This window comes from Sciurus vulgaris (genome assembly GCF_902686455.1).
Source record: "Sciurus vulgaris genome assembly, chromosome: 16".
NCBI lineage: Eukaryota > Metazoa > Chordata > Mammalia > Rodentia > Sciuridae > Sciurus > Sciurus vulgaris.
The window spans coordinates 6,404,630-6,424,420 of record NC_136477.1 but is presented as its reverse complement, the minus strand read 5'-3'; the positions used below and the strand labels follow the sequence as shown (position 1 = coordinate 6,424,420).

General features: G+C 41.8%; 2 protein-coding genes across 2 annotated transcripts in view; one reads left to right on the top strand and one right to left on the bottom strand.

Moving 5' to 3' along the window:
- The window catches only part of MUC16 (mucin 16, cell surface associated), a gene marked incomplete at its 5' end in the record, with an annotated part of 81,533 nt that extends 77,663 nt beyond the window's left edge, over nucleotides 1-3,870 (top strand). The window contains 3 exons of the mRNA XM_079115094.1: nucleotides 403-444; nucleotides 708-787; nucleotides 2,619-3,870. Coding sequence (XP_078971220.1) covers nucleotides 403-444; nucleotides 708-787; nucleotides 2,619-2,717 — 221 coding nt within the window. The 3' untranslated portion in view covers nucleotides 2,718-3,870. The remainder of the gene's footprint in view (nucleotides 1-402; nucleotides 445-707; nucleotides 788-2,618) is intronic.
- A 2,173-nt stretch (nucleotides 3,871-6,043) lies between these two features.
- On the bottom strand, nucleotides 6,044-7,386 carry MBD3L1 (methyl-CpG binding domain protein 3 like 1). The gene has a single exon (XM_079116654.1). It carries the CDS (start codon nucleotides 6,838-6,840, stop codon nucleotides 6,238-6,240), a length of 603 nt encoding a protein of 200 aa, XP_078972780.1. The 5' UTR covers nucleotides 6,841-7,386; the 3' UTR covers nucleotides 6,044-6,237.
- Nucleotides 7,387-19,791: the final 12,405 nt, after the last annotated feature.

Genomic DNA, 19,791 nt, shown 5'->3' with positions numbered 1-19,791 from the left:
CAGTGAGAGCTTCCAGCTCCACCCTGTGTGTGATCCAGTCTCAGAAAATATGATAGAAGGGACCCGTTTCCTGACCCGGGGGTGCCTCCAGCATGGCTAAGTCTCGCCTATCTGAATGTACTCTTTCGAACAATGGTCGTGTGCGTCGCACTGAGCACCCACAGCGTCAGGACAGAGCGACTTCACTTGTTCACACTTGGAGTCCAGGAACCCTGTGTTCTGCCTGGTACATCACAAGCACTCAGCACATTTCCAGAAGGAAGCTCTAGGGCTGGGGGTGGAGCGCAGGGAAGAGCGTTCGCTTCACACGAGCAAGGCCCTGGGTTCCATCCCAGCAGGGCCAAAAAAAAAAAAAAAAAGTGAAATATACTCACCCACATTCTCCATTTCCTTTACTTCTAGGATATTCTCCCATCAGAAATGATGCTAAGACTGGAAATTCTGGTAAGCCTCAAAGAAAGCCCCTGCCCAGGCAGGGAGGGGACATCCTATGTCAGCCCAGGGCAAGGACCACTGAGGCACAGGGGAGAGGCCACAGGCATCCTGGCCTGCCGGGGTGGGGGACTTGCAGGGGGCTTCAGAGCCATGAGGTGTTGAGCAGCTGAGCTCTCCTCCCCAAGTCCACGCCCATCCTCAGGCCAGGTGGGGTCCAAAAGGGGGCCGAGGAGGTGGCAGGAGGTGGCTCACCCCAGCACCTGTCTCCCCAGCCCTTCCCTTCTGGGCCATCATCCTCATCTGCTTGGCGGGACTCCTGGGTCTCATCGTGTGCCTGATCTGCTGTTTCCTGGTAAGTGAGGGAGAGTTACTTGTCTTCTTGCGATTGGGTTGTAAGAATTTTTACTAGTCATGTGCCACATAATGGTGGCTTGGTCCCTGACGGACTGCACACCTGACCACGGTCCCATGAGGTCACGGCGCCCAGCAATGTCACAGCCACCTTGGCTTGTGCACTCTGTGACAGTCGCACAAGGACAAACCTGCCTAAGGATGCATTTTACAGAGGTCGCCCCATGGTTAAGTGAGGCATGACTGCATATTATCAATCCAAGCCCTTTGCTGGATATATGTTTTGCATGTATTTTTCCCAGTCTTTTTGTAGCTTGCCCTTTTTTAAAAATTTCATTCTAACTGGCAAATAATAAATGAATACATGTACGAGGTATGAGGCAATGCTTTCATACACATAATGAAACCATGAAATCAAGCTGATTAACCGATCCATTCTAGCACTTTTTGTGATGGGAACATTTGAAATCTACTCTCAGCAATTTTGAAATACACACTGCATTATTATTAACTACAGCCACCATGTTGCAAATAAGTCACAAAACATAACATTAATCATGGGAGAAATGTACGTGGACCTGGACCTCTTACACAGAGCCAGTGGAACAGAACTTGATCATTTCTCTGAAAGTCACACACCTGCCAAGTCATCAACCACCAAACTCCTAGTAATCTACCCAAGAGAAATAAAAAGCCTATATCCATACAAAGACTTGTGCACAAGTGCTCCTAACAGCTTCATTCCTAATAACCCAAAACTAAAAACAACCCAGTGTCCATCAACAGGTATATCCAGATAATGGGAAAGTATGCAGCAATAAAAAGGAGTGAATTATTAATACATGCAACGCATGAGTGAAAGAAGCCAAAGGAAAGAGTACACATTGCATGATTCCATTTAGAAACAAACTAGAAAATACAAGATAATCCACAGGGACAAAAATCACACTGGTGGCTGCCTGGGAATGAAACTGTATTTGCAACTGGCAGGGAAGTAGGTATTATAAAGACACAGGAGGAAAATTTTGGAGATGATACTGGGTGTCCCCTATCCTTATGGTTCAGTAATTCATATCCAGAACACATCGAGTCATTCACTCAGGGCACGCAGTTTATTGTGTGTTGATTTTGCTTCCATGAAGCTGGAGGGTGTAGGGGTGGAAAGGAGAGAGAGAGAGAAAGTAAGTTAACAAGACGAAAAGAGATGGAGAGATAAGAAGATGAGAGATAAGTGATTGATAGGTAGTTGATAGATACATAGGTGATTATAGGTGGCTGATAATGATAGCTGATAAACAAATGACATAATTAGTAGATGGTAGACACATAAATGGTTGATAGGTTATAGACAATTGATAGATGATTGGATGATAATGATAGTTGACAGTTGATAGATTTATAGATCATTCTAAATGACAATTAGATGACTAATAAACTGATAAGTGATAGATGATTGATAGATAAGTCACAGATGATTAATAGATAATATATAGAAAGATACATGTGTGGTTGATAGATGATCAACAATAGATGATTTACAGATGGATGATAGACAGGTAAATAAAAGATAATTAATAAAAGAAATTGAGGGAGAGGAAGAAAAAAAGAGAACAGAGGGGGAAATATTTTTAAAAATTGAGAGTGAAAAAGGAGAGAGAAGAGAAAAAGGTTCAGAGAGGAAAGAAAAGAACTAAGGGCGAAAACCAAATGGGAAAAGGGAGGGAGGGGGGACCTGGGAGCCTGGGGTCTGTGTCATGGGCTGTGCCCTCACCCCCGTGGCCTCCCTATGTGGGCAGTTGACCCGTCCATTGACGCCCTCCCTCACCTCACAGGTGACCATGCGCCGGCGGAAGAAGGAGGGAAACTACAAGATCCAGCACCACCGCCTGGGCTGCTACATGCCACACCTGGACCCCAGGAAGCTGCAGTGACTCTGCCTGCCAGGGGCTCCTTTTCCCGGCCAGGGTCCTGAGAAGCCTGGCAGGGGCAGCAATAAAGCACCCCAGTCAGACACCGCCTCTGGGCCTCTCTTGACTTGGTCCCTGATTGGTTCCCAGGGAGGAAATGCCAAGTCTTGCTCCCTGGTTATGTCGCAAAGGCAGCTACCAGCTGTGTCTTCTGGTTTCACACCGCGTCATCCCTCAGGGACACCAGAACTGGTGAAGCCCGTGTAGACACTGCCAGCTCATAAATCACAGTGCCTCTTCAGTGGGCGCGTCCCTTCCTAGTCACCCACAGTGCCTGTCCTCGGCTAGGTGCTGGCCACCACCGCCGGATCTGCTTCCCCACACTTGCCCTGCTGGAGCCCTGGCCACCTCAGCCCCTCTTACCCTCCTTTGTTCTCTAAGCTCCGCTTTGTCCGGACTTCTGGGTGAATCTTCCTTGCCCACCTCTTAGGTCCTCCCAGATAGCAAATAGACCAGAAAGGGTCAGAAATGACTGCACAGCCAGCCTTGGGATTGAGGGGCTGAAATGACCAGATATCCAGGAAGCCTGAGTCCCTGAGTGACAGCAAGGCTCTCTGAAGACAGTGCCTGCTTTGGATGTAAAGAAGAGTAAAACTTGGGGAGAACATATCTAAGGGGGATTGTCCTTTTTGTTTTCCCCATCTTTTTCTGCAGACAGGTAGAAGCAGGTGTCCCAGGTGTGAGGCCAGCTGCGCTGTCCTGCTTGGTATTTTCTGGAATACTTCGCATGATCTCTACATGTTTTTCAGACCAGCACAAGTGCTGATGCCCAAGGGCTAGCAATCAAAAGCCCCATCACGCCCCCCCCCTTCAAACTGTTTCAATGTGAGCCTCACGTTCTCCATCCTGAGCAGGCTTTCTCCAAGAATGCACTCTCTGAAGATCACAGTAAGGATGATGGTCACCACTGATCAATCACAGTCACGCCTCAGTTGACAACAGGGACACCTTCCAAGAGGCAGGTCACTTAATCTTGTGTGAGCTCTGTGGTTGATGGAGGCGTCGTCCTGTGCTACCTGACCTGGCAAGTTCTGCAGGCGTCATCTCCTTCATGCGGACCACCTGCTATGGTTTGAATGCGTCTCCTCTGAAATCCGAGTGTTGGAAAGTTAATCCCGAAGGCAACAGAGTGTGGGGAGGGGGAACCTAACAAGAAGTGCTCAGGCACAGGGGTTCCATCCCCGTGGGTGGACGAGGGCTTGTGGGAGTGGGCGCTCTCTCTTCCCTACTTTTCTGCCCTGTGAGGACTTGGCATTCATCTCTTTTGCCCTTCCACCAAGCTGGAAGGCCCTTGCTAGACACCAGCACCTTGATCTTGGAATTCCCACCTGCAAAAGTCTGAGAATAAATTTCTGTTCTTTATAAGTCGGGCCATCTGTGAAACTGTGTTACAGCAACACAAAATCGACTGAGATGCCTTCCTTGAGGGCTTTATTTGCATCTTATGGTCAAAAGGACAGAGGCTCAGAAACATACTATGATTGGACAAGGAAGGAAAAGAGTCCCTTAGGACCTAAGCCAAACTACCTGTCGAGGAGAGAGGACACTTCCAGGCATACAGACCAACCCAGGACTTCCCTCAGGCCTCAGTGGAAGAACCAGGGAAGAGCACATGTTCGTGAAGGAGAAATGTGCACCCAGAAAACACACCAGAAGGTAGAAAACAGGAGTGATGAGGAAAAGAAAAAATAGTATATCTAAATGAGTTTTAAAACAAGTCATTAAAACACAACCTAGCCAGGCATGGCGATCCTGTAATTACAGGCACATGCCTGTAATCCCAGTGAGGCAGGAGGCTGAGGCCAGAGGATAACAAGTCAAAGCCATTCTCAGCAACTTAGCAAGATCCTGTCTCAAAACAAAAAAATTTTTAAAGGGCTGGGATGTGGCTCAGCGGTTAAGTGTCCCTGGGTTCAAACCTGGTACCAAAACAAACAAACAAACAAAAACAACCTAACTAAAATTCTAGATGATTGCCAAATAAAATCATAGAGAACTGAAGATAAAAATTTCAAATATCTTAGGGATGTTATGAATATAGCATATATATATTACATTTTTAACATGTAATATTACGTGTAATATTAACATTTAACATATCACTCTCAAAAACCATCAAATTCATCAAAGTAATGATAAAGAGGATCTGAATAATATAGCAAGTTTGATGAGGCAAATAAACTCTTGAATTTCAAGAAGCAGAGGCTTATTAGATTAATAATGCTGAAAAGTGTCTCTAAATTATCCCTCAAAATGGATGTTGATTCTCATGGAACAAATTCAAACCCACATGGATCCAGAAAATGGAATGTCTGCTCTTTTATTCTATGCAACTCTGAGTTGACAGGTAATCAAAAACAAGAATAACTATAGGAACATATTTTGGGAACAGACAAGAAAATCCTTTTAGGAAATATTATTTTGAATCTACCAAAATATTACACAAAAATAACAATTCATTGTGACGAGGTAGGTTTTATCCTGTGACTGTGAAGATGGAACAAACACTAAATGATTCCAGGACTTTAATAATTCCAAGTTGACTTTAAGTAAAATAAGCCCAACACAGAAAAAAAATGCTACATGACATCACATATGTGTGGAGTCTAAAAAAATCCAAACAGTAGAATGGAGGTTACTGTGGGCAAGGGTGGGGTGGAGAGATGCAGATTAAAGGATACAAAATTGCAGTTATGTGGGATGAATAAATCCAGAGAGCAAGTGTGCAGCCTAAAGACGATAGTCAACAACATACCAACATACCATACAGTGGAAGTTTGCTAAGAAGGTAGATTTTAGATGCTCTTACCACATACACATGCAAAAATCTTACTATATGAAGTGATACGTCCATTTGTTTGGTTGTTGCAATCATTTCACCATATCAAAACATCATGTCACATGCCTTAAATATATACAACACTTGTAAAAGTAAATCACAGCACACCTCTGTCATCCCAGTAGCTCCCAGAGGCTGAGGCAGGAGGATCACAAGTTCAAAGCCAGTCTCAGCAATTTAGTGAAGTGAGGCCCTAAGCAACCTAGTGAGACCTTGTCTCAAAAAAAAAATTTTTTTTAAGGGGCTGGGGATGTGGTTCAGTGGTAAAAGTGCCTCTGGGTTTAATCCCCAGTACCAAAAAAGAAAAAAAAAATCTGTGTGTGTGTGTGTGTGTGTGTGTGTGTGTGTGCAAATACAAATAAAGCTTAAAAAATAGTTAATGAAAACAGGAGCGTAACATGAAAAAAAAAAAAAAAAAACTCACCCTTTCTCTCTTCACTTGAAACCCTGTCTCTCATCTCAAAAAGAAAGTACTGTTAGATTTTCTTGTGTTGCACAAAGGAGTTTAATAAGGGAAAGCACTGGTATGTTTTAAGGTGGCAGGAGCTCAAGTCAAACACTATGTCTATATATGGTCCCTGCAAAGCGATGTGAATAAAGGCCATGCCCCCTTTGGTCAACAGTATCTTCTCTCCCCTGCAGTCATCAGGACGCCCTTCTCGGCCCTCTGTCTTTCTCTGCCTCACTGGCTAGTCTGTCTGCAATCATTGCTATTGCCAGTCTCTCTCTGGCTCTCTTCACCTTCCGTTCCTGTTTCCTAATATCTTCCTCAGTGACCAGAAACTGTTTGCAGAGGAGCTGTGGGCTACTCAGACTGGCTCCAGGAACCGTCTCCACAAAATGAGAAGATGGGGCAAGGGCAGCCATGGAGCTGGGGTGCAGACCACCAGCCAGAGCCCCGGGTAGGGGTGCACCTAAGCAACGAGGTGCAAGTTTTTGCAAAGTTTTAGTAAGATCTAACATGCTCAAGAGCTCTCCTGTGCTGCTGTAGGCCTGGAGTCCTTGCAGTCTCCTCTGCCAGCAGACCTGCTGGGGCTTGTCCAAGTTCTCTTCCCATTGATGGTATCTAACCTCATTGTCTGGATGGGCTGTAATTCTAGTAACTGGTCTCTTGAATGTGTAACTGGACATCCTCAAGGGGATCGAGATGCTTAAACCAGGCTTTGGTTTGGACTGGTTCACACAGTCACGCTGCTTCCTCTGTGAAGTCTTGACCATTTTACTTCTTTTCCTCTTATCCTGCAACATAAATCATGAAACTGGATCAAAACGATCAACCAAGTCTGCCTTCCTTTATTATCCCTGTGACATTATCAGTGACAGTTATCTCTGCTCTTTGGAACTGCCACCCTTCCTCTTTCTCTGGGGGTGAGTCTGACCTGCACGCTGGGACATCATCCAGCAGTATGGAATTAAACACAGAAAGTTCAAGTCAAAACTGTCCATGGGGCTGGGGCTGGGGCTGGGGCTCAGTGACAGAGCAGTTGCCCAGCTTATGTGAGGCACTAGGTTTAAACCTTAGCACCACATAAAAATAAACAAATAAAATAAAGGCATTCTGCCCAACTACAACTACAAAAATATTTAAAATAAACCCTCCACCATCTTGCAAAAACCCCTGCTGCTTGAGAATCCTTTAATTCTTCTGTTGTCCTTGTCAGTCTCAATTGCATGGAACCCAACTCTCCTCTCATGACACAGGGTCCCGAATCTTTTTCTAAATCCCAAATTCTGCCATTTTTCTGTGTTGACTATTCATTTGGTTAGCCCAGTGACCACTGGTTCTCAAACCTCCTGTACCACCTAAGTCAGCAGTGAAATTATCAACTACCCAGCTCTTAGAGACTCACTCCTAGACCCCAGGTATTTTCATTACCCAAAAGGTCATGCTCAAAAGTAAATAATTTAGAGAAACTATTTGCTTACCACAAGTTTCTGATTCCTAGTTTCTCATTCAAATGTCCACACAATAGATAACTGTCACTCAAAAACAAAAGTTACTCCAGATTACGTCTTTGCCTTTCTCTCTCTCTTTCTCTCCTTCTCTCTCTCTCTCGCTCTCCTTTTTTAACTTGATATGTACAGATTGTATGTATTTGTGCATCATAGGGTGGTAATTTGATGAATGGATATATTATATAATGATTAAAAAGGATAATTTGCGAGGGCAATCCAAGTTGGCGGACTAGAGGGTGACTGCATCTCCAGTCGCTCCAGAACCCAGGATTCAAGAAGGGGAGGCATTGAGAGACTCAGACTAAAACAGAGCCACGGGGTGAGTCTCCCCCACCTGGTGAAGCACTACCCAGGTGGTAGGCCTGGATTCGGGTGGCTTATTAGAGTAGGGCAGAGCAGCTAGGGTCTTCCTCAGGCAGCTCTGCATACTCCGGCGGTGGGCTCCTCCCACAGGGCCAGATTCTCCAGCATCTCAGAGCAGGCCCCCCAGTGAGAGCCTTTGTGCACAGAACCAAGCTTCAAATCCCTGAACCAGGGCAGTGAGTTCCTGCCCGCAGGTTGCTTCAGGGACCAGGACAGGGCAGCCAGGGACTTCCCCAAACAGCCCGCAGCCCGGCCCCCTCAGGCGGGAAGCGCCTTTCCAGGCTAGCTTCTCGGAGCAGGCCCCCCAGTGAGAGCCTTTCCACACAGAGCCAGCTCCAAGTCCTGGAACCAGTAGCGGAGTAGGGGCAGCTTTCCTTGGAAGCACTGCATTATCAAGTTACTCCAAGACTTCAGCCTACTGAAGGCAGGAAGGTGAGACACTAGAAATCTACAGGGACACTATAAGCCAATAGAAGAATTCTGCAATATCACAAAGTCCCACTGACATCTGACCAATATGAGAAAACAGGGGAAGAAAATGTCCCAAACAAACCTAGATACTATATCAATAAAACCTAATGACAGCACAACAGAAGAAATGTCAGAAAGGGAGTTCAGAATGTACATAATTAAAACAATCAGGGAAGCAAACGAGGAGATGAAAGAGCAAATGCAGCCATTAAATGATGGCACCAATCAACAGTTAAAGGGGAAAATATGGGAAGCAAGAGATCATTTCAATAAAGAGTTAGAGATATTGAAAAAAAACCAAACAGAAATCCTTGAAATGAAGGAAACAATAAACCAAGTTAAAAACTCCATAGAAAGCATAACCAATAGTATAAAACACCTGGAAGACAGAACCTCAGATATTAAAGACAAAATATTTAATCTTGAAAACAAAGTTGACCAAACAGAAAAGATGGTAAGAAATCATGAACAGAATCTACAAGAATTATGGGATATCATGAAAAGGCCAAATTTAAGAATTATTGGGATTGAGGAAGGCTTAGAGAAACAGACCAAAGGAATGAACAATCTATTCAATGAAATAATATCAGAAAATTTCCCAAATCTGAAGAATGAAATGGAAAATCAAGTACAAGAGGCTTATAGGACTCCAAATATACAAAATTACAAAAGACCCACACCAAGGCACATTATAATGAAAATACCTAACATACAAAATAAAGACAGAATTTTAAAGGCCGCGAGAGAAAAGAATCAAATTACATTCAGGGGGAAAACAATAAGAATATCAGCAGATTTTTCAATCCAGACCCTAAAAGCTAGAAGGGCCTGGAACAACATTTACCAAGCCCTGAAAGAAAATGGATGCCAACCAAGAATCTTATACCCAGCAAAACTTACTTTCAGATTTGACGATGAAATAAGATCCTTCCATGATAAATAAAAGATAAAGGAATTACAAAAAGAAAGCCAGCATTGCAGAACATTCTCAGCAAAATATTCCATGAGGAAGAGATGAAAAACAATGATGCAAATCAGCAAGGGGAGGAACTAGCCTAAAGGAATAGCCAAATAAAGGAGAAACCAAATCATGTCAAAAAACAAAAATGAGTCAAACGACTGGGAATACAAATCATATCACAATAATAACCCTGAATGTTAATGGCCTGAACTCATCAATCAAAAGACATGGACTGGCAGAATGGATCAAAAAGAAAAATCCAACAATTTGCTGCCTACAGGAGACTCATCTCATAGAAAGAGATACCCATAGACAAGGATGGGAAAAAACATACCATGCACACGGACACAGCAAAAAAGCTGGAGTATCCATCCTCATTTCAGATAACGTGCACTTCAAGCCAAAACTAGTCAGAAGGGATAAAGAAGGACATTACATATTGCTTAAGGGAAGCATAAATCAGCAAGACATGACAATCATAAATATCTATGCCCCGAACATTGGCTCATCCATGTACGTCAAACAAATCCTTCTCAATTCCAGAAATCAAATAGACCACAACACAATAATACTATGTGATTTTAACACACCTCTCTCACTGCTACATAGATCGTCCAAACCAAAATTGAATAAAGAAACCATAGATCTCAATAACACAATCAACAATTTAGACTTAACCGACTTATATAGAATATACCATTCAACAAAGAATAAATACACTTTCTTCTCAGCAGCACATGGATCCTTCTATAAAATAGACCATGTCTTATGCCACAAAGCTACTGTTAGCAAATACAAGAAGATAGAGATACTACCTTGTACTCTATTGGATCATAATGGATTGAAATTAGAAATAAATGACAGAATAAAAAACAAACTTCTCCAATACCTGGAGATTAAATAATACACTATTATAACAGAAGACATCAGGAGGGAAATAAAAAAATTCTTAGAAGTAAACGAGAACAAAGATACATCATATCAAAATCTCTGGGACACTATGAAAGCAGTACTTAGAGGAAGATTTATTTCATGGGGCGCATTCAACAAAAGAAGTAGAAATCAACAAATAAACGACTTAACACTACAGCTCAAACCCTAGAAAAAGAAGAGCAGACCAACACCAAAAGTAGTAGAAGACAGGAAATAGTTAAAATCAGAGCCGAAATCAACGAAATTGAAACAAAAGAAACAATCGGAAAAATCAACAAAATAAATAGTTGGTTCTTTGAAAAAATAAACAAAATTGATAAACCCTTAGCCACACTAACAAAGAGAAAGAGGGAGAAAACTCAAATTACTAAAATTCGGAATGAACAAGGAAATATTACAACAGACACAGGTGAAATACAAAACATAATTAGAAGCTATTTTGAAAATCTAAACTCCAACAAAACAGAAAACCTCGAAGACATTAACAGGTTTCTAGAGACATATGAATTACCTAAACTGAACAAGGAGGACATACACAACTTAAATAAATCAATTTCAAGCAATGAAATAGAAGAGGTCATCAAAAGCCTACCAACAAAGAAAAGTCCGGGACCAGATGGGTTCTCAGCCGAGTTCTACAAAACCTTTAAAGAAGAGCTCATTCCAATACTCCTCAAAGTATTCCATAAAATAGAAGAGGAGGGAACCCTCCCAAACTCATTCTATGAAGCCAATATCACCCTGATACCTAAACCAGACAGAGACTCATCAAGGAAAGAAAATTTCAGACCAATATCCTTAATGAACATCGATGCAAAAATTCTCAACAAAATTTTAGCAAATCGCACCACGATCAAGTGAGTTTTATCCCAGGGATGCAAGGTTGGTTCAACATGCGGAAATCAATAAATGTCATTCACCATATCAACAGACTAAAAGTTAAGAATCACATGATTATTTCAATAGATGCAGAAAAAGCATTTGACAAAATACAGCACCCCTTCATGCTCAAAACACTAGAGAAAATTGGGGTAGTGGGAACATTCCTTAACATTGTAAAGGCCATTTATGCTAAGCCCATGGCCAATATCATTCTAAATGGTGAAAAACTGAAAGCATTCCCCCTAAAAACTGGAACGAGGCAGGGATGCCCTCTTTCACCACTTCTATTCAATATCGTTCTTGAGACTCTAGCCAGAGCAATTAGACAAACCAAAGTAATTAAAGGGATACGAATTGGAAAAGAGGAACTCAAACTATCCCTGTTCGCTGATGACATGATCATATATTCAAAGGAACCTGGAAATTCCACCAGAAAACTCTTAGAACTCATAAGTGAATTCAGTAAAGTAGCAGGTTACAAGATCAATGTTCATAAATCCAACGCATTCTTATACATAAGTGATGAATCTTCAGAAAGAGAAATTAGGAAAACTACCCCATTCACAATAGCATCGAAAAAAATAAAATACTTGGGAATCAATCTCACAAAAGAGGTGAAAGATCTCTACAATGAGAACTACAGAACACTAAAGAAAGAAATTAAAGAACACCTTAGAAGATGGAAAGATCTTCCATGTTCTTGGATAGGCAGAATTAATATTGTCAAAATGGCCATACTACCAAAAGTACTATACAGATTCAATGTAACTCCAATTAAAATCCCAATGATGTACCTTACAGAAATAGAGCAAGCAATTATGAAATTCATCTGGAAGAATAAGAAACCCAGAATAGCTAAAGCAATCCTCAGTAGAAAGAGCGAAGCGGGGGTATCGCAAAACCAGATCTTCAACTCTATTACAAAGCAATAGTAACAAAAACAGCATGGTATCAGTACCAAAATAGACAAGTAGATCAATGGTACAGAATAGAGGACATGGACACAAACCCAAATAAATACAATTTTCTCATACTAGACAAAGGGGCCAAAAATATGCAATGGAGAAAAGATAGCCTCTTCAACAAATGGTGCTGGGAAAACTGGAAATCCATATGCAACAGAATGAAACTAAATCCCTATCTCTCACCCTGCACAAAACTCAACTCAAAATGTATCAAGGACCTCGGAATCAGACCAGAGACCCTGCATCTTATGGAAGAAAAAGTAGGTCCAAACCTTCAACTTATTGGCTTAGGATCAGACTTCCTTAACAGGACTCCCATAGCACAAGAAATAAAAGCTAGAATCAACCACTGGGATAGATTCAAACTAAAAAGCTTTCTCTCAGCAAAGGAAACTATCAGTAATGTGAAGAGAGAGCCTACAGAGTGGGAGAATATCTTTGCCACTCATACTTCAGATAGAGCGCTAATTTCCAGAATCTATAAAGAACTCAAAAAACTCTACACCAAGAATGCAAATAACCCAGTCAACAAATGGGCTAAGGAAATGAACAGACACTTCACAGAAGAAGATGTACAAGCAATCAACAGATATATGAAAAAATGTTCAACATCTCTAGTAATAAGAGAAATGCAAATCAAAACTACCCTAAGATTTCACCTTACCCCAATTAGAATGGCGATTATCAAGAACACAAGCAACAATAGGTGTTGGCGAGGATGTGGGGAAAAAGGTACACTCATACATTGCTGGTGGGGTTGCAAATTAGTGCAGCCACTCTGGAAAGCAGTATGGAGATTCCTCAGAAAGCTTGGAATGGAACCACCATTTGATCCAGCTATCCCACTCCTTGGCCTATACCCAAAGGACTTAAAATCAGCATACTACAGAGATACAGCCACATCAATGTTCATAGCTGCTCAATTCACTATAGCCAGATTGTGGAACCAACCTAGATGCCCTTCAGTTGATGAGTGGATAAAGAAACTGTGGCATATATATACAATGGAATATTAATCCGCCATGAAGAGTGATAAAATCATGGCATTTGCAAGCAAATGGATGAAATTGGAGGATATCGTGCTAAGTGAGATAAGCCAATCTCAAAAAACTAGAGGAGGAATGATCTTGCTGATAAGTGGATGAGGACATATAAGGGGAGGGTATGAGGGGTTAGCGTTAGGGTTAGGGTTAGGTTTAGGGTTAGGGATAAGGAGGGTGGTGAGAATGGAGAAAGGAAGTACTGTATAGAGGGAAAAGAGGGGTGGGAGGGGTGGGGGGGAAGGGAAAAAAATAACAGAATGAATCAAACAATATTGCCCTATGTAAATTTATGATTTTCAATTAAAATTTTAAAAAAAGGATAATTTGCATGTCCTCCTCTTTCCACGGTTATCCTTTCTTTGTGTTAGGAAATTTCAAACTTCTCTTTTCCAGTTATTTATAAAATGTGTAATAAATTATTAGGAGTTATAGTCACCCTGGTGTGCTCAGGAACATCAGAACCCATTCTTCCTGCATATTTTGGTACCCATTGCCCCCCTTCCCTCCCCCCCTTACCCCATCAATCTTGGTCTCTGTGGCCTGTGATCTCCACAGTTCCCTTGCAGTAATTCAAAATTCCTTCCCATCCATCTTACCTGCCTTGTAAAATTTCAAACCTAGAGGACTGTAACTTCTTGCCACAGCTACTGCTGGTCTTAGGATAACTGCTGAAGAAAAAGCACATAATATGATATTTTGGCACCACTGTGAGTACAAAACTTCCAGCATCAACTGGAAAGAATACACAGTGCCAGGGAGTTTTCCTTTCTGTGTGTTGGCATATTGACTCTGTGGGTTTCCCAAAATCCTTTATAAAATTTCCTCCCTTTCTTAAAAATATACATGCAAGCGCCCTTAAAACTTCTCTAATATTTCACAGTAAAATTGTAAAATACGAGATTGACATTTTAGGGGCCAAATCTGCAAATAGCTCTGTTTAGGTTCTATTGTTTCTACATTTTCTCCAATTACAAAGAGAGTTCCTTCATCCTCCACTGCAGACCTGAGTCTCCTTCCTAGTAACCTCATGCCTGGCAATATTCCAGCATAGCCCCTGGGTCTTCAACTTCCCTTTTTCTAGTGACTCCCTCCTTCAACATTGAAATACCTTTAAATTCCTCTGAACCGCACCGAGACCCCACAGCCAGCCTTCCTGACATTTCTTTTCAACCACCTTCTACCCCTTCCCCTTAGCATGAACCACTGAGAAAAGGTCAGCCAGGTCCCCTTTCTCCAACCTCCTACCTGCCTCCTCGGCTGCTCCCAACTTCTACCTGCCTTCTTCATTCCATACCTGCTTACCTTGATAAGGTCACAATGACCCTCTGTCACTAGATCCAAAAGGAACTTTTCATTATTCACCTGACACAGTCTTTAGGTGGAAAACTTCTACATATGATTGGAACAACTTGAATGTATGAATCCTGTTTTATTATTGTGGGTCTTATAAAAATCTAAACACAGAGCAGATATATCTGATCAAATTAAGCTGACAAATCAACATTTTTGTAAGCAGAAAGTATTTAACTAGATTTCTGAAACATAGCAACAAAAAATGTAAATGAGTACAGGTAATGATAGTGTAGCTTTCAAAAAGCTAGAGGAAAGAATTTTGAATATTTCACCATAAACAAATGATAAATGATGAGGACACAGATATAGTTAACCTGATTCAAATATTACCCGATGTATACGTGTACTGAAACATTACATAGTACCCCATAAACATGTACAATTTTGTGTTCTTATGTATCCGCTAAAATAAATTTTTAAAGAATACTAATCCTGTGTTAATAACATATAAAGAATAATCTTCCTACCTATTATTTCAGGGTTTTTAATGACGTTATTTTTCCTTCTTTCAAAAAATGTTTAATTGGCAAATAATAATTGTACACATTTGTGGGATAAGACATGAGATTTTGGACTCGGAGCAACCACTGGGGCCCCGGCGGCTGCCCAGGGGAGGAGTGGCGAGGAGAGCTGTGTGGACTCAGGACACCGGGGCCTGCCCTGAGGAGGAGGAGGAGGAGCGTGGCCGCTTGGATTCGGAGTGACTGCACCAGAGCTACAGGCGGTTGCCAGAGGAGAAGCTCCGCGGCGAGCTGTTTGGACTCAGGGCGACTGCTTCTGAACACCGGGGCCTGCCCTGAGGACGAGGAGGAGGAGGAGGAGGAGCGCGGCCACTTGGATTCAGAGTGACTACACCAGAGTTACAGGCGGTTGCCAGAGGAGGGGCTGCGTGGCGAGCTGTTTGGACTCAGACCACTTCTGAACACCGGGGCCTGCCCGGAGGAGTAGGAGGAGGAGGAGGAGGAGCGCGGCGGGTCGTTTGGACTCGCAGTGACTGCATTAGCGCTCCAGGCGGCTGCTCAGAGGAGAAGGCGTGTGGTGAGTTGTTTGGACTTAAAGCGACAGCTCCTGAACACAGGGGGGCTGCCTGGAGGGGAAGCGTGGTGGGTCGCTTGGTCTTGAGTGGCCGCACCAGAGCTCCGGGCGGTTGCCCAGAGGACCCGTGCAGCGGATCACGTGGATTCAGAGCCACTCAGAGCGACCGCTCCTGAACACCCGGGGGGTTATCTGGAGAAGGAGGAGGAACGGGGAGGGTCACTTTGACTCGGAGTGATTGATTGCCCAGGGCTACGGGTGGTTGGTGGGAGGTGGAGGCACGCAGTGAGTTTCTTGGACTCCTAGTGACCGCACCGGAATACTGGGCGGCTGTCTGGAGGAAGAGGCATGTGGCGGGTCGCTGGGACTCAGAGCAATTGTACGGGGCCCCAGGTGGCTGCTCAGAGGAGGGGCCGCATAGCCAGGCGATTAGGTGCAGAGCAGGGTCCCAGGATCTAGGAGGCTTCTTGGTGGAAGAGCCTCACAGAGACAGGCTTAGGGCGGAGCGAAGGTTTCAGGCCTGTGGGCAGATTCTCTGAGAAGGGGCAGCCTAAGGAGAGTCATCTGCAAAGGGTGAGGCTCCCAGGCCCAGGAGGTAGGGCCGGGCCCCTGGGAACTTTGCAGAGGAAGGCAGCCCAGCCGAGGCGGTATCTGTAAATTGAGGGGAACCTCTAGGAGGGAAATGACCAGTGAGTCCTCCCCACCAGGTGAGTCTTCCCTGCCGGGTGAGGTTTCCCCACAAGGACGGTAAAACCAGAGACTCAGGCCCAAACAGGCCTTGCCTCAGCCCGCAGCCTAGGTCCCCTTTGGATGACCATTGGTCAACAAGTGGAGGCACCTCTGCCCACTAGCAGGGATTATACCCCACCTGAAGGCCACCACTCCTAGAGAGGCAGCTTCCTTGTGGAGCACCGCATTATCAACTTCCTCCAAGACTTCAGCCTACTGAAGGCTAAGGGAGGATATATATAGAAATCTTCAGGGACATTGTAAGTCAATAGAGGAAATCTGCAATATCTCAGCGGTCCACTGATACCTGAACAATATGAGAAAACAAGGAAAGAAAATGCTGCAAACAAATCTAGATGTTACATCAATAAAACCCAATGACAGCATGGCAGAAGAAATGACAGAAAAGGAGTTCAGAATGTACATAATTAAAATGATCAGAGAAGCAAACGATGAGATGAAAGAGCAAATGCATGCACTGAATGATGAGATGAAAGAGCAAATGCAAGCATTGAATGATCGCACCAATCGACAGTTAATAGAGCAAATACAGGAAGCAAAAGATCATTTCAATAAAGAGTTAGAGATATTGAAAAAAAAACAAACAGAAATCCTTGACATGAAGGAAACAATAAACCAAATTAAGAACTCCATAGAAAGCATATCCAGTAGGATAGAACACCTGGAAGACAGAACCTCAGACATTGAAGACAAAATATTTAACCTTGAAAACAAAGTTGAACAAACAGAGAAGATGGTAAGAAATCATGAACAGAATCTACAAGAACTATGGGATATCATGAAAAGGCCAAATTTAAGAATTATTGGGATTGAGGAAGGCCTAGAGAAACAAATCAAAGGAATGAACAATTTATTCAATGAAATAATATCAGAAAATTTCCCAAATCTGAAGAATGAAATGGAAAATCAAGTTCAAGAGGCTTATAGGACTCCAAATACACAAAATTACAACAGACCCACACCAAGGCACATTATAATGAAAATGCCTAACATACAAAATAAAGACAGAATTTTAAAGGCCACGAGAGAAAAGAACCAAATTACATTCAGGGGGAAACCAATACGGATATCAGCAGATTTTTCAATCCAGACCCTAAAAGCTAGAAGGGCCTGGAACAACATTTTTCAAGCCCTGAAAGAAAATGGATGCCAACCAAGAATCTTATACCCAGCAAAACTTACTTTCAAATTTGACGATGAAATAAAATCCTTCCATGATAAACAAAAGCTAAAAGAATTTACAAAAAAAAAAGCCAGCATTACAGAACATTCTCAGCAAAATATTCCATGAGGAAGAGATGAAAAACAAAGAAGCAAATCAGCAAAGGGAGGAATTATCCTAAAGGAATTGTCAAATAAAGGAGGAAACAAGTTGTGTCAAACAAATAAATAAATAATTTTAAAAATGAACCAAATGACTGGGAAACCAAATCATATCTCTATAATAACCCTGAATGTTAATGGCCTGAATTCATCAATCAAAAGACATAGACTGGCAGATTGGATTAAAAAGAAAGATCCAACAATATGTTGCCTGCAAGTGACTCACCTCGTAGAAAAAGATACCCATAGACTAAAGGTGAAAGGATGGGGAAAAACATACCATGCACATGGACTCAGCAAAAAAGCTGGAGTATCCATCCTCATTTCCGATAATGTGGACTTCAAGCCAAAGTTAGTCAGAAGGGATAAAGAAGGTCATTTCATACTGCTTAAGGGAAGCATAAATCAGCAAGATATAACAATCATAAACATCTATGCCCCAAACAGTGGCTCATCCATGTATGTAAAACAAATCCTTCTCAATTTCAGAAACTAAATAGACCATAACACAATAATACTAGGTGATTTTAACACACCTCTCTCACCACTGGACAGATCTTCCAGACAAAAATTGAACAAAGAAACCATGGATCTCAATAACACAATCAATAATTTAGACTTAACGGACATTTATAGAATATACTATCCAACCAAGAGCGAATACACTTTCTTCTCAGCAGCACTTGGATCCTTCTCTAAAATAGACCATATATTATGCCACAAAGCTAATGTTAGCAAATACAAGAAGATAGAGACACTACCTTGTATTCTATCAGATCATAATGGATTGAAGTTAGAAATAAATGAAAGAGTAAAACACAGAAACTATTCCAACATCTGGAGATTAAACAATATGCTATTATATGATGAATGGATAACAGAAGATATTAGGAAGGAAATTAAAAAATTCTTAGAGGTAAATGAGAACAAAGAAACATCATATCAAAATCTCTGGGACACTATGAAAGCAGTACTTAGAGGGAAATTTATTTCATGGAGCGCATTTAATAAAAGAAGTAAAACTCAACAAATAAACGACCTAACACTACAGCTCAAAGCCCTAGAAAAAGAAGAACAGAACAGCACCAAAAGTAGTAGAAGACAGGAAATAGTTAAACTCAGAGCTGAGATCAATGAAATTGAAACAAAAGAAACAATACAAAAAATTGACAAAATAAATAGTTGGTTCTTCAAAAAAATAAACAAAATTGATAAACCTTTAGCCACACTAACAAAGAGAAGACGAGAGAAAACCCAAATCACTAAAATTCGGAATGAACAAGGAAATATCACAACAGACAGGATTGAAATACAAAACATAATTAGAAGCTATTTTGAAAATCTATACTCCAACAAAATAGAAAATTTCGAAGACATCAACAGGTTTCTAGAGACATATGAACTGCTTAAACTGAACAAGGAGGACATAAACAATTTAAATAGACCAATTTCAAGTACTGAAATAGAAGAAGTCATCAAAAACCTACCAACAAAGAAAAGTCCGGGACCAGATGGGTTCTCAGCCAAGTTCTACAAAACCTTTAAAGAAGAGCTCATTCCAATACTTCTCAAAGTATTCCATAAAATAGAAGAGGAGGGAACCCTCCCAAACTCATTCTATGAAGCCAATATCACCCTGATACCTAAACCAGACAGAGACTCATCAAGGAAAGAAAATTTCAGACCAATATCCTTAATGAACATCGACGCAAAAATTCTCAACAAAATTTTAGCAAATCACATACAAAAACATATTAAAAAGATAGTGCACCATGATCAACTGGGTTTCATCCCAGGGATGCAAGGTTGGTTCAACATCAGGAAATCAATAAACGTAATTCACCATATTAATAGACTTAAAGTCAAGAATCACATGATTATTTCAATAGATGCAGAAAAAGCATTTGATAAAATACAGCACCCCTTCATGCTCAAAACACTAGAAAAAATAGGGATAGTGGGAACATTCCTTAACATTGTAAAGGCCATTTATGCTAAGCCCATGGCTAATATCATTCTAAATGGTGAAAAACTGAAAGCATTCCCCCTAAAAACGGGAACAAGGCAGGGATGCCCTCTTTCACCACTTCTATTCAACATCGTTCTTGAGACTCTGGCCAGAGCAATTAGACAAACCAAAGAAATTAAAGGGATACGAATTGGA

What these genes read in the sequence shown, in the direction of transcription:
- MBD3L1 (XM_079116654.1), bottom strand. Translation starts at nt 6,840, where the DNA reads ATGTTGCAGGATAAGAGGAAAAGAAGTAAAATGGTCAAGACTTCACAG.